The 13,171-nt window shown below is 55.8% G+C and overlaps 1 protein-coding gene across 2 annotated transcripts in view; it reads left to right on the top strand.

The window, feature by feature from the left end:
• The window catches only part of SND1 (staphylococcal nuclease and tudor domain containing 1), an 810,790-nt gene that overhangs the window by 585,955 nt on the left and 211,664 nt on the right, over window positions 1–13,171 (top strand). For both annotated transcript variants that reach the window (XM_075599279.1, XM_075599278.1), the window contains exon 16: window positions 2,287–2,396. In XM_075599279.1, the coding sequence (XP_075455394.1) occupies window positions 2,287–2,396 (110 nt within the window). The remainder of the gene's footprint in view (window positions 1–2,286; window positions 2,397–13,171) is intronic.

Raw genomic sequence — 13,171 nt, 5'->3', positions numbered from 1 at the left:
CTTAAGGCCATTACATCCTAAATGACATTACTAATGGGTCTTGCCTATCTGTGTTAGGACAGAGAGGGCCAGAGCTGCTGAGGCCTGACCTGTATTTCTTAACCCATGCCATACCAAAGGTGTCTGCAGCACCGTTACAGGCTGTCCGGCCAGCGCGATGACCTGATTCAAACGGCGACCGCACGGAAGGAAGGAAGAGCGGGTCCTGATTTGGCTTTCTGAATCACCTCTGTGCTCAAATTTATCTCTGTTCCAGCCCTGTCCAACTTCAGCAATGTCCCCCTGGGCGTCACACCAGCTAAACCTTTGTCCAAGTCATGGACCCTGGTATTTCCATCGCAGAGGTCCTACTCCACCCTTTAACCACTCTTTCCCAGCAGCACCTCATTGCCTGTGTCACATTTGGATTCCTCCCTGCCCTCCGCTCACATTTGTACTCCTGTAAAATAAACGTTCCTCTTTGTCTACTGCTGAAATGCTGCTGTGTACCCTTATTCTTTCCCGCTTGGGCTACTGTAATATCCTACGACCTGCTTCCCCCGACACTATTCTGATTGCTGCAGCCAGGATCAGCCGCCTCCTCCTCAGTTTGCTTAGCGGGCTCCCTAAAATCCTGCGTTTACTGCACTCCTGCTGCCCTTCCGCGCATGGGATACCTCTGCCCGCCTCGTGTATCTGACCCCTCACCGCACCCTGTCACTGCGCTGCATAATCCTGCTTCAGCTTTGCTTGACCTGTCTTCAATGCTCGCTCCCTATCTCTCTCATGTCCGGCCAGCCTCTATATTCCAGGCTCCCCTGCTCCCTAACGCCCCCCCCCTCCTCGCGCCTTTCCAAAAGGGACCTCCACCGCGAGCCTGAACACAGACTGTCGCATCATTGAGCTCCACAGACGCCCTCTTTGTTCACACTCGCGCTGTTGGACTTTTTGCACACTCGTGATAGTCTATTGTTCGTTTGTCTCCCCCTACACTACTTAGATTGTAAGCTCTGCGGGGCGAGAACTCCCGCTCACTGTTTCCGGTCAGTAGCGCTCACCCTTGTATTGACCTTGGTCAGTACTCTCAGTCAATGTGTATCTATTTATATTTTAAATGTACACACACACACACACACACACACACACACACACACACACACACACACACACACACACACACACACACACACACACACACACACACACACACACACACGTATATAGTGTATTCTCAGCTCAGTGGTGTTTAGGTGTAACGGGGTAAAATAAAAGTTCTTGCCGTTCCTTGTCGCAGATTGATTACACCCTTTGTTTTCCTTAGTTTAGACACTGCTCCCCCGTACCCTCCCCCCCTGTACCCCCCCCCCCCCCACCACCCCCCAGCCCTGGAAGACCCCCGATTCGAATCCTGTAAATAAATGTAAAAAAAACACCAAGCGGGATTGCTGCGTCAATGTTTCCTGTGCACCTCTGTGCATCTTCCTGTAGGGGGGGCGGGGGGGCCACGGCAGTGCCCCCTGTGCCAGCGCGTGGCAGGGTGGCGGGTTACGTTCGTGCCCCATGCGCCAGCGCGTGGCAGGGTGGCGGGTTACGGCAGTGCCCCCTGTGCCAGCGCGTGGGGGGTGGCGGGTTACGGCAGTGCCAACTGTGCCAGCGCGTGGGGGGGTGGCGGGTTACGGCAGTGCCCCCTGCGCCAGCACGTGGGGGGTGGCGGGTTACGGCAGTGCCACCTGCGCCAGCGCGTGGCAGGATGGCGGGTTACGGCCGTGCCCCATGCGCTAGCACTCCACATGGCTCAACTGTACTTGCAACAGTGAACCAATCCCACTGATAAGCAGATAATTATCACATGCTAAGTGTGTCATCGTAATGTAATTAATGTGGGGTGGCATTTAGCACTTATTTCTTTTATTTTTATGAGTTCCATTTGGAGCATGTCAGCGTTGCACATAATTAGCACTAAATTGGGCTCTATTTTTAGAGGTCCCAGCTAATCCCCTCTTTGTGTGAAGTGTGTGTTTTATTCTTCGCCGCTCTGGTTTGAGAAACTGAATCCGGTTGTGTTAACCTGATCCCGCCACCTGTGTATTAATTGCTTGTTTCCATATCCGTAAATAAATCAAGTGTGTGAATCCGAGCAGTGGTAACACAACTGGTGCAGTGCAGGAGAAGTGTGTGTGTGTGTGTGTGTGTGTGTGTGTGTGTGTGTGTGTGTGTGTGTGTGTGTGTGTGTTGGGGAAAGTGTTTGGAAATTGTTGAATATACCCAGAGATTTCACCGGAAAATGTTTCTGCTCTTCCCCCCCAGGCATCGAATGTCCAAGAGGTACGCGGAATATCCCCAGCGGCGTTCAGGAGGGCGAGCCTTTCAGCGAAGACGCCATGTTCTTCACCAAGGAACTGGTGCTGCAGAGAGAGGTAGGAGACCCGCTGTGACCCGCGCAGCGCCCTCACGCCGGATGCGTTGGCGCGGTCCGTGTTTAATGATACCGTTGTCTTGTGAGCCCTGTGTTTCTTTGCTTGGGAGCTGCAGTAGTCGGTGCTGTCCTTCCCAGGCAGAGAGTCGGGGGACGCCTCCGGCGCCCGGTCCTGGCGCTCCCGGGGCGGGCTGCTGAGCCATCCGCAGCAGGAGCGCTTTGTTACGTTATTTCATGCTCCCTGCATACCCTCCACCTCATTAGCAGACACTGTGTGTTACATGGCAAGGAGTACCCGCTGTGTCAGTGCTACCCATGTCATGACAGTGTGCCCCCTGCTCTGTGCCGGCTCTGCTCCCTGCCCCCTGCCGGCTCTGCGCCGGCTCTGCTCCCTGCCCCCTGCTCTGTCGGCTCTGCTCCCTGCCCCCTGCTCTGTGCCGGCTCGGCTCCCTTCTCCGTGCCGGCTCTGCTCCCTTCTCCGTGCCGGCTCTGCTCCCTTCTCCGTGCCGGCTCTGCTCCCTTCCCCGTGCCGGCTCTGCTCCCTTCCCCGTGCCGGCTCTGCTCCCTTCTCCGTGCCGGCTCTGCTCCCGTCTCCATGCCGGCTCTGCTCCCTTCTCCGTGCCGGCTCTGCTCCCTTCTCCGTGCCGGCTCTGCACCCTTACCCGTGCTCTGTGCCGGCTCTGCTCCCTTCTCCGTGCCGGCTCTGCACCCTTACCCCTGCTCTGTGCCAGCTCTGCTCCCTTCTCCGTGCCGGCTCTGCACCCTTACCCCTGCTCTGTGCCGGCTCTGCTCCCTTCCCCCTGCTCTGTGCCGGCTCTGCTCCCTTCTCCGTGCCGCTGCTGCTCCCTTCTCCGTGCCGGCTCTGCTCCCTTCCCCCTGCTCCCTTCTCCGTGCCGGCTCTGCTCCCTTCTCCGTGCCGGCCCTGCTCCCTTCTCCGTGCCGGCCCTGCTCCCTTCCCCCTGCTCTGTGCTGGCATTGCTCCCTTCTCCGTGCCGGCTCTGCTCCCTTCTCCGTGCCGGCTCTGCTCCCTTCCCCCTGCTCCCTTCTCCGTGCCGGCTCTGCTCCCTTCTCCGTGCCGGCCCTGCTCCTTTCTCTGTGCCGGCCCTGCTCCCTTCCCCCTGCTCTGTGCCGGCTCTGCTCCCTTCTCCGTGCCGGCTCTGCTCCCTTCTCCGTGCCGCTGCTGCTCCCTTCTCCGTGCCGCCTCCCTGCCACCTGTCCCGCTTTGTTTATCACCAGCTCCTGAAACAAAGCCTGAACGTTGCTTTATAGACACTGTGGATGCCGCTCGAGCTGTTAAGGGAGAAAATTAAAAAAGCATAGGTTAAATACAATGAGCTATAACTGTGAGGCGGCTGTCTGCCTTCCGACGCGTTCTGTATCGCAGGACTCGCGGCGTAGCATCCTAACGCTGAATGTAAAACAGTATTGGCTGCTTCAGCAGAGATGCAGCTGAAAGCAGCCAGAGATAAGACACAGAATGTGCAGTTACAATGCCTGCTCCTTGGGGAGAGGGAACTTGAACTGGACGGGATGTTGAATTCTCTCCTTGCATTAGCTGCCCTGTTTGTGACGTTGTGTTGGTGCAGTATTCTCACGGTGTGATCTGCCCATGGCCACTCCTCACCGCCAGCGGTTATCTGCATCATCGTTCAGCAACAGCCAGCTTTGCATCCGGGTGGTTTATATATTCCAAAGCCCCCTGCACACCCCCATTTGGCAGAGAAAGGGTTAAAGCCATAGCCCCACTTTCTAATACAGATATCTATGGTAGGTCTGACTGTGTAATGATCACTCCTCCGTCATCTCCTCTCCCTCTCCAAGTCTCTCCCACTCATCGCCACCTTTCTCTGGGACTCTCTTCTTTCCAACCTTCCCTGAGACACTTCATATACATATACACCCAGGGGGCTCACTGTCACGGGAGACCAGGACTAATACCCGGGATCAGTATCGCCAGACAGAACACGGGAGACCAGGACTAATACCCGGGATCAGTATCGCCAGACAGAACACGGGAGACCAGGACTAATACCAGGGATCAATATCGCCAGACAGCACACGGGAGACCAGGACTAATACCAGGGATCAATATCGCCAGACAGAACACGGGAGACCAGGACTAATACCAGGGATCAATATCGCCAGACAGACACGGGAGACCAGGACTAATACCAGGGATCAATATCGCCAGACAGACACGGGAGACCAGGACTAATACCCGGGATCAGTATCGCCAGACAGGACACGGGAAACCAGGACTAATACCCGGGATCAATATCGCCAGACAGACACGGGAGACCAGGACTAATACCCGGGATCAGTATCGCCAGACAGGACACGGGAAACCAGGACTAATACCAGGGATCAATATCACCAGACAGACACGGGAGACCAAGACTAATACCAGGGATCAATATCACCAGACAGAACACGGGAGACCAGGACTAATACCAGGGATCAATATCGCCAGACAGACACGGGAGACCAGGACTAATACCAGGGATCAATATCGCCAGACAGAACACGGGAGACCAGGACTGATACCCGGGATCAATATCGCCAGACAGAACACGGGAGACCAGGACTAATACCAGGGATCAATATCGCCAGACAGAACACGGGAGACCAGGACTAATACCAGGGATCAATATCGCCAGACAGACACGGGAGACCAGGACTAATACCAGGGATCAATATCGCCAGACAGAACACGGGAGACCAGGACTAATACCAGGGATCAATATCGCCAGACAGACACGGGAGACCAGGACTAATACCCGGGATCAGTATCGCCAGACAGAACACATGAGACCAGGACTAATACCCGGGATCAATATCGCCAGACAGAACACGGGAGACCAGGACTAATACCAGGGATCAATATCGCCAGACAGACACGGGAGACCAGGACTAATACCAGGGATCAATATCGCCAGACAGAACACGGGAGACCAGGACTAATACCAGGGATCAATATCGCCAGACAGACACGGGAGACCAGGACTAATACCAGGGATCAATATCGCCAGACAGACACGGGAGACCAGGACTAATACCAGGGATCAATATCGCCAGACAGACACGGGAGACCAGGACTAATACCAGGGATCAATATCGCCAGACAGAACACGGGAGACCAGGACTAATACCAGGGATCAATATCGCCAGACAGAACACGGGAGACCAGGACTAATACCAGGGATCAATATCGCCAGACAGACACGGGAGACCAGGACTAATACCAGGGATCAATATCGCCAGACAGACACGGGAGACCAGGACTAATACCAGGGATCAATATCGCCAGACAGAACACGGGAGACCAGGACTAATACCCGGGATCAATATCGCCAGACAGAACACGGGAGACCAGGACTAATACCAGGGATCAATATCGCCAGACAGACACGGGAGTTTTTAAATTAAGTTATTTGAAAAACATATCCTCAGCTATACAAAAGACACAAACATCACACATACCCAACTGGGGACACTGGGGGATACCCTGCCTTACTAGTGGCAGGGCCCTACTTGCAGAGATTTCCCCTGTTCTCTCTATGCCCAGTGCCTACAGGACTGGTTTTCAGGCCTGAGACCAGCACTGGATTGGACACTGCAGTTTCTCCCTGTCACAGCCACACCTCTGTTACTCTCTGCAGGCTCTGTCTGCTGGGGGTCTCCCTCCCTGTCTGCTAGGGGTCTCCCTCCCTGTCTGCTGGGGGTCTCCCTCCCTGTCTGCTAGGGGTCTCCCTCCCTGTCTGCTAGGGGGTCTCCCTCCCTGTCTGCCAGGGGTCTCCCTCCCTGTCTGCTAGGGGTCTCCCTCCCTGTCTGCTAGGGGTCTCCCTCCCTGTAAGCTAGGGGTCTCCCTCCCTGTCTGCTAGGGGTCTCCCTCCCTGTAAGCTAGGGGTCTCCCTCCCCACCGTTTTATATACTGTACTTAAACCATAATATTGCAACACTCAGGGCCAGGTGCTGCCTACATGCCCGGCCCTGATTGGTGGGTAGGAAGGTGCTGCCTACATGCCCGGACCTGATTGGTGGGTAGGAAGGTGCTGCCTACATGCCCGGCCCAGATTGGTGGGTAGGAAGGTGCTGCCTACATGCCCAGGCCCTGTTGGTGGGTAGGAAGGTGCTGCCTACATGCCCGGCCCTGATTGGTGGGTAGGAAGGTGCTGCCTACATGCCAGGCCCTGTTGGTGGGTAGGAAGGTGCTGCCTACATGCCCGGCCCTGATTGGTGGGTAGGAAGGTGCTGCCTACATGCCCGGCCCTGATTGGTGGGTAGGAAGGTGCTGCCTACATGCCCAGGTCCTGATTGGTGGGAGGAAGTTGCTGCCTACATGCCCAGGCCCTGATTGGTGGGTAGGAAGGTGCTGCCTACATGCCCGGCCCTGATTGGTGGGTAGGAAGGTGCTGCCTACATGCCCGGCCCTGATTGGTGGGTAGGAAGGTGCTGCCTACATGCCCATGCCCTGATTGGTGGGTAGGAAGGTGCTGCCTACATGCCCGGCCCTGATTGGTGGGTAGGAAGGTGCTGCCTACATGCCCGGCCCTGATTGGTGGGTAGGAAGGTGCTGCCTACATGCCCGGCCCTGATTGGTGGGTAGGAAGGTGCTGCCTACATGCCCAGGCCCTGATTGGTGGGTAGGAAGGTGCTGCCTACATGCCCAGGCCCTGATTGGTGGGTAGGAAGGTGCTGCCTACATGCCTGGCCCTGATTGTTGGGTAGGAAGGTGCTGCCTACATGCCCGGCCCTGATTGGTGGGTAGGAAGGTGCTGCCTACATGCCCATGCCCTGATTGGTGGGTAGGAAGGTGCTGCCTACCTGCCCGGCCCTGATTGGTGGGTAGGAAGGTGCTGCCTACATGCTCGGCCCTGATTGGTGGGTAGGAAGGTGCTGCCTACATGCCCGGCCCTGATTGGTGGGTAGGAAGGAGCTGCCTACATGCACGGCCCTGATTGGTGGGTAGGAAGGTGCTGCCTACATGCCCATGCCCTGATTGGTGGTTAGGAAGGTGCTGCCTACATGCCCAGTCCCTGATTGGTGGGTAGGAAGGTGCTGCCTACATGCCCGGCCCTGATTGGTGGGTAGAACTGCAACATAATATTTGCAACAATTCTCCCGCAAACATATTAACCCCTGATTCCTGAGCTGCTGGAACCAAGCAAAGACATTCATATATACATAACACATAATACAATACCAATGTGTTACTGACAGGTAGGGGGAATGGCAGACTTAACCTTTATTAACAGCAGCCATATTCCCCGCTCCCGTCACACTCGTTACCTCCTGTATGTGTTTGCGCTGGTCTGTCCTTGTATGGCATTCTGTTTGCCAGGAGTGGCCAACTCCAGTCCTCAGGGGCCAGTTTGAGTGAGCCACTGATTGAGCCACCTGTGCTGAAGCAGGGATACCCTGACAACCTGGCCTGCGGCCTTTGAGGACTGGGGTTGGCCCCCCCTGGTTTATGTAATTGATATAACTCGGTACCCCCACTTTACCGCACTGAAGAGTATGTTTGCACTTTACAAGTAAAGAATAATAGCACCCTGTGCACCCACTCTCCCCACCCCACACTCCCACCCCCTCACACTGCCACCCCCCCCACACTCCCACCCCACCCTCCCACCCCACAGTCCATCATGCACAAAAATGTTCATTTCCTGATGTGTCTCACATTATCCCAGGACACTGTCACTTCTTTGGGGCAGGGATTCTCCCCTTATCTGTGTGTTCACGCGCTATATGGAGGTAGAAACTGTATAAAAGAATGCAGCACGTGTGCCCCTCTGATCAGGGGTGTTATTAGTGCTGCTATGCGCGAGACAGATTTACATGAGCAGGTGAAGGTTTCAGCGCCCTTGTTGTTAGACCTGGAGAAGGAGCGGTACCAGCACTGCTTCCCCTCATATAAGATATTGTGGTGTACAGAGGTTTCTCCCCGGCCTCCCTCCCCGCCCCGGGAGCTGCAGCGAGCGTTACTGTTTGTGATTTGCAGCCCAGCGGGAGAGAGTGAGATGTCCACGCAGGGTGTTTTTTTATTATTGGTTATTCCAATCAATAGAAGTGATTTGTAGGCGGTAAGGCATTGCGCTGCGTCCCAGGTACGCTTTTAGCATGTACATAAAACATATCTTTAATTTTAAAAATGGCAGAGGAGCGGCGCGGTGCTTGCGGTCTGACGGAGCCCGGCACTTCGCTGGTTAAATAACCTCAGAAGTGCATTGTTCCCTGTGTACAGCAGCGACCAACATTGCATTCCCGAGGTTAGTTGTACTTTTCAAATGGCGTCAGGGCGGCCGCGTTTGTTGTGTTGCATTGTGTGTGTGTGTGTGTGTGTGTGTGTGTGTGTGTGTGTGTGTGTGTATATATATATATATGTATGTATGCATGTATGTATATATGTGTATGCAGGTATGTATGTATATCTGTATATCTGTATATATATATATATATATATATATATATATATATATATATATATATATATATATATATATATATATATATACGCACCACACTTAGTTAGTTAGTTATGGTGCGTATATGCTTATAGCTTATTATAGCTTAAGTGTGGTGAAACCTGTCCCTGCTTCATTTTTGCAAAGCCATTATAACCAACCCCCACACTGAGGAGACCCATTAAGGTTGAAACGACTGTCTCTGGGTGGGTTTACTGGCTATGCAGCAAGCCTAAAATTGGAGAGGGAGAGAGAGATCTCCACCGTTGCAGACCTGTGAATGTCCTCACAAGTGATCTTTTTATTTGATATATATATATATATAATATATACTGTATATATATATATAACAGTGAGCGCACGCTCCATAGCGTATAAGAGTATTTAATGAAGGGGATGGGGAGGGGGGGGAGGCACACTTACAAAAGGAAAGTGTTAAAATAGCATTTGTGAATTAGTAATATCACCACCAGCGTGTCCACTTCCCGAGATCAGTCCTCAGAGAGATACCCACAGCGTATCCGCTTCCCGAGATCAGTCCTCAGAGAGATACCCACAGCATGTCCACTTCCCGAGATCAGTCCTCAGAGAGATACCCACAGCATGTCCGCTTCCAGAGATCAGTCCTCAGAGAGATACCCACAGCATGTCCGCTTCCAGAGATCAGTCCTCAGAGAGATACCCACAGCGTGTCCACTTCCCGAGATCAGTCCTCAGAGAGATACCCACAGCGTATCCGCTTCCCGAGATCAGTCCTCAGAGATACCCACAGCATGTCTGCTTCCAGAGATCAGTCCTCAGAGAGATACCCACAGCATGTCCGCTTCCGAGATCAGTCCTCAGAGAGATACACACAGCATGTCCGCTTCCAGAGATCAGTCCTCAGAGAGATACCCACAGCGTATCCGCTTCCCGAGATCAGTCCTCAGAGATACCCACAGCGTGTCCGCTTCCAGAGATCAGTCCTCAGAGAGATACACACAGCATGTCCGCTTCCAGAGATCAGTCCTCAGAGAGATACCCACAGCGTATCAGCTTCCCGAGATCAGTCCTCAGAGATACCCACAGCGTGTCCGCTTCCAGAGATCAGTCCTCAGAGAGATACACACAGCATGTCCGCTTCCGAGATCAGTCCTCAGAGAGATACACACAGCATGTCCGCTTCCCGAGATCAGTCCTCAGAGAGATACCCACAGCATATCCACTTCCCGAGATCAGTCCTCAGAGAGATACCCACAGAATGTCCGCTTCCCGAGATCAGTCCTCAGAGAGATACCCACAGCATGTCCACTTCCCGAGATCAGTCCTCAGAGAGATACCCACAGCATGTCCGCTTCCCGAGATCAGTCCTCAGAGAGATACCCACAGCATATCCACTTCCCGAGATCAGTCCTCAGAGAGATACCCACAGCGTATCCGCTTCCAGAGATCAGTCCTCAGAGAGATACCCACAGCATGTCCGCTTCCAGAGATCAGTCCTCAGAGAGATACCCACAGCATGTCCGCTTCCCGAGATCAGTCCTCAGAGAGATACACACAGCATGTCCGCTTCCCGAGATCAGTCCTCAGAGAGATACACACAGCATGTCCACTTCCCAAGATCAGTCCTCAGAGAGAAACCCTCAGCGTGTCCACTTCCCAAGATCAGTCCTCAGAGAGATACACACAGCGTGTCCTGCTGCAGGGAAGTGATGTGGAAGCGGAGCAGCCCGAGTCCTGTTGCAGGGAAGTGAAGTGGAAGCGGAGCAGCCCGAGTCCTGCTGCAGGGAAGTGATGTGGAAGCGGAGCAGCCCGAGTCCTGCTGCAGGGAAGTGATGTGGAAGCGGAGAAGCCCCAGTCCTGCTGCAGGGAAGTGAAGTGGAAGCGGAGCAGCCCGAGTCCTACTGCAGGGAAGTGATGTGGAAGCGGAGCAGCCCCAGTCCTGCTGCAGGGAAGTGATGTGGAAGCGGAGCAGCCCGAGTCCTGCTGCAGGGAAGTGATGTGGAAGCGGAGCAGCCCGAGTCCTGCTGCAGGGAAGTGATGTGAGAGCGGAGCAGCCCCAGTCCTGCTGCAGGGAAGTGATGTGGAAGCGGAGCAGCCCGAGTCCTGCTGCAGGGAAGTGATGTGGAAGCGGAGCAGCCCCGAGTCCTGCTGCAGGGAAGTGATGTGGAAGCGGAGCAGCCCGAGTCCTGCTGCAGGGAAGTGATGTGGAAGCGGAGCAGCCCGAGTCCTGCTGCAGGGAAGTGATGTGGAAGCGGAGCAGCCCCAGTCCTGCTGCAGGGAAGTGATGTGGAAGCGGAGCAGCCCGAGTCCTGCTGCAGGGAAGTGATGTGGAAGCGGAGCAGCCCGAGTCCTGCTGCAGGGAAGTGATGTGGAAGCGGAGCAGCCCGAGTCCTGCTGCAGGGAAGTGATGTGGAAGCGGAGCAGCCCGAGTCCTGCTGCAGGGAAGTGATGTGGAAGCGGAGCAGCCCGAGTCCTGCTGCAGGGAAGTGATGTGGAAGCGGAGCAGCCCCAGTCCTGCTGCAGGGAAGTGATGTGGAAGCGGAGCAGCCAGAGTCCTGCTGCAGGGAAGTGATGTGGAAGCGGAGCAGCCCCAGTCCTGCTGCAGGGAAGTGATGTGGAAGCGGAGCAGCCCGAGTCCTGCTGCAGGGAAGTGATGTGGAAGCGGAGCAGCCCGTGTCCTGCTGCAGGGAAGTGATGTGGAAGCGGAGCAGCCAGAGTCCTGCTGCAGGGAAGTGATGTGGAAGCGGAGCAGCCCGAGTCCTGCTGCAGGGAAGTGATGTGGAAGCGGAGCAGCCAGAGTCCTGCTGCAGGGAAGTGATGTGGAAGCGGAGCAGCCCGAGTCCTGCTGCAGGGAAGTGATGTGGAAGCGGAGCAGCCCGAGTCCTGCTGCAGGGAAGTGATGTGGAAGTGGAGCAGCCCCAGTCCTGCTGCAGGGAAGTGATGTGGAAGCGGAGCAGCCCGAGTCCTGCTGCAGGGAAGTGATGTGGAAGCGGAGCAGCCCCAGTCCTGCTGCAGGGAAGTGATGTGGAAGCGGAGCAGCCCGAGTCCTGCTGCAGGGAAGTGATGTGGAAGCGGAGCAGCCCGAGTCCTGCTGCAGGGAAGTGATGTGCAAGCGGAGCAGCCCGAGTCCTGCTGCAGGGAAGTGATGTGGAAGCGGAGCAGCCAGAGTCCTGCTGCAGGGAAGTGATGTGGAAGCGGAGCAGCCCGAGTCCTGCTGCAGGGAAGTGATGTGGAAGCGGAGCAGCCCGAGTCCTGCTGCAGGGAAGTGATGTGGAAGCGGAGCAGCCCGAGTCCTGCTGCAGGGAAGTGATGTGGAAGCGGAGCAGCCCGAGTCCTGCTGCAGGGAAGTGATGTGGAAGCGGAGCAGCCCGAGTCCTGCTGCAGGGAAGTGATGTGGAAGCGGAGCAGCCCCAGTCCTGCTGCAGGGAAGTGATGTGGAAGCGGAGCAGCCAGAGTCCTGCTGCAGGGAAGTGATGTGGAAGCGGAGCAGCCAGAGTCCTGCTGCAGGGAAGTGATGTGGAAGCGGAGCAGCCCCAGTCCTGCTGCAGGGAAGTGATGTGGAAGCGGAGCAGCCCCAGTCCTGCTGCAGGGAAGTGATGTGGAAGCGGAGCAGCCCGAGTCCTGCTGCTGGGAAGTGATGTGGAAGCGGAGCAGCCCCAGTCCTGCTGCAGGGAAGTGATGTGGAAGCGGAGCAGCCCCAGTCCTGCTGCAGGGAAGTGATGTGGAAGCGGAGCAGCCCGAGTCCTGCTGCAGGGAAGTGATGTGGAAGCGGAGCAGCCCGAGTCCTGCTGCAGGGAAGTGATGTGGAAGCGGAGCAGCCAGAGTCCTGCTGCAGGGAAGTGATGTGGAAGCGGAGCAGCCCGAGTCCTGCTGCAGGGAAGTGATGTGGAAGCGGAGCAGCCCGAGTCCTGCTGCAGGGAAGTGATGTGGAAGCGGAGCAGCCCGAGTCCTGCTGCAGGGAAGTGATGTGGAAGCGGAGCAGCCCGAGTCCTGCTGCAGGGAAGTGATGTGGAAGCGGAGCAGCCAGAGTCCTGCTGCAGGGAAGTGATGTGGAAGCGGAGCAGCCAGAGTCCTGCTGCAGGGAAGTGATGTGGAAGCGGAGCAGCCCCAGTCCTGCTGCAGGGAAGTGATGTGGAAGCGGAGCAGCCCGAGTCCTGCTGCAGGGAAGTGATGTGGAAGCGGAGCAGCCCGAGTCCTGCTGCAGGGAAGTGATGTGGAAGTGGAGCAGCCCCAGTCCTGCTGCAGGGAAGTGATGTGGAAGCGGAGCAGCCCGAGTCCTGCTGCAGGGAAGTGATGTGGAAGCGGAGCAGCCCGAGTCCTGCTGCAGGGA

This window comes from Ascaphus truei, chromosome 5 (genome assembly GCF_040206685.1).
Source record: "Ascaphus truei isolate aAscTru1 chromosome 5, aAscTru1.hap1, whole genome shotgun sequence".
Lineage (NCBI taxonomy): Eukaryota > Metazoa > Chordata > Amphibia > Anura > Ascaphidae > Ascaphus > Ascaphus truei.
Note: the sequence above shows the minus strand (reverse complement) of the source record. Positions and strands in the feature narration are given on the sequence as shown.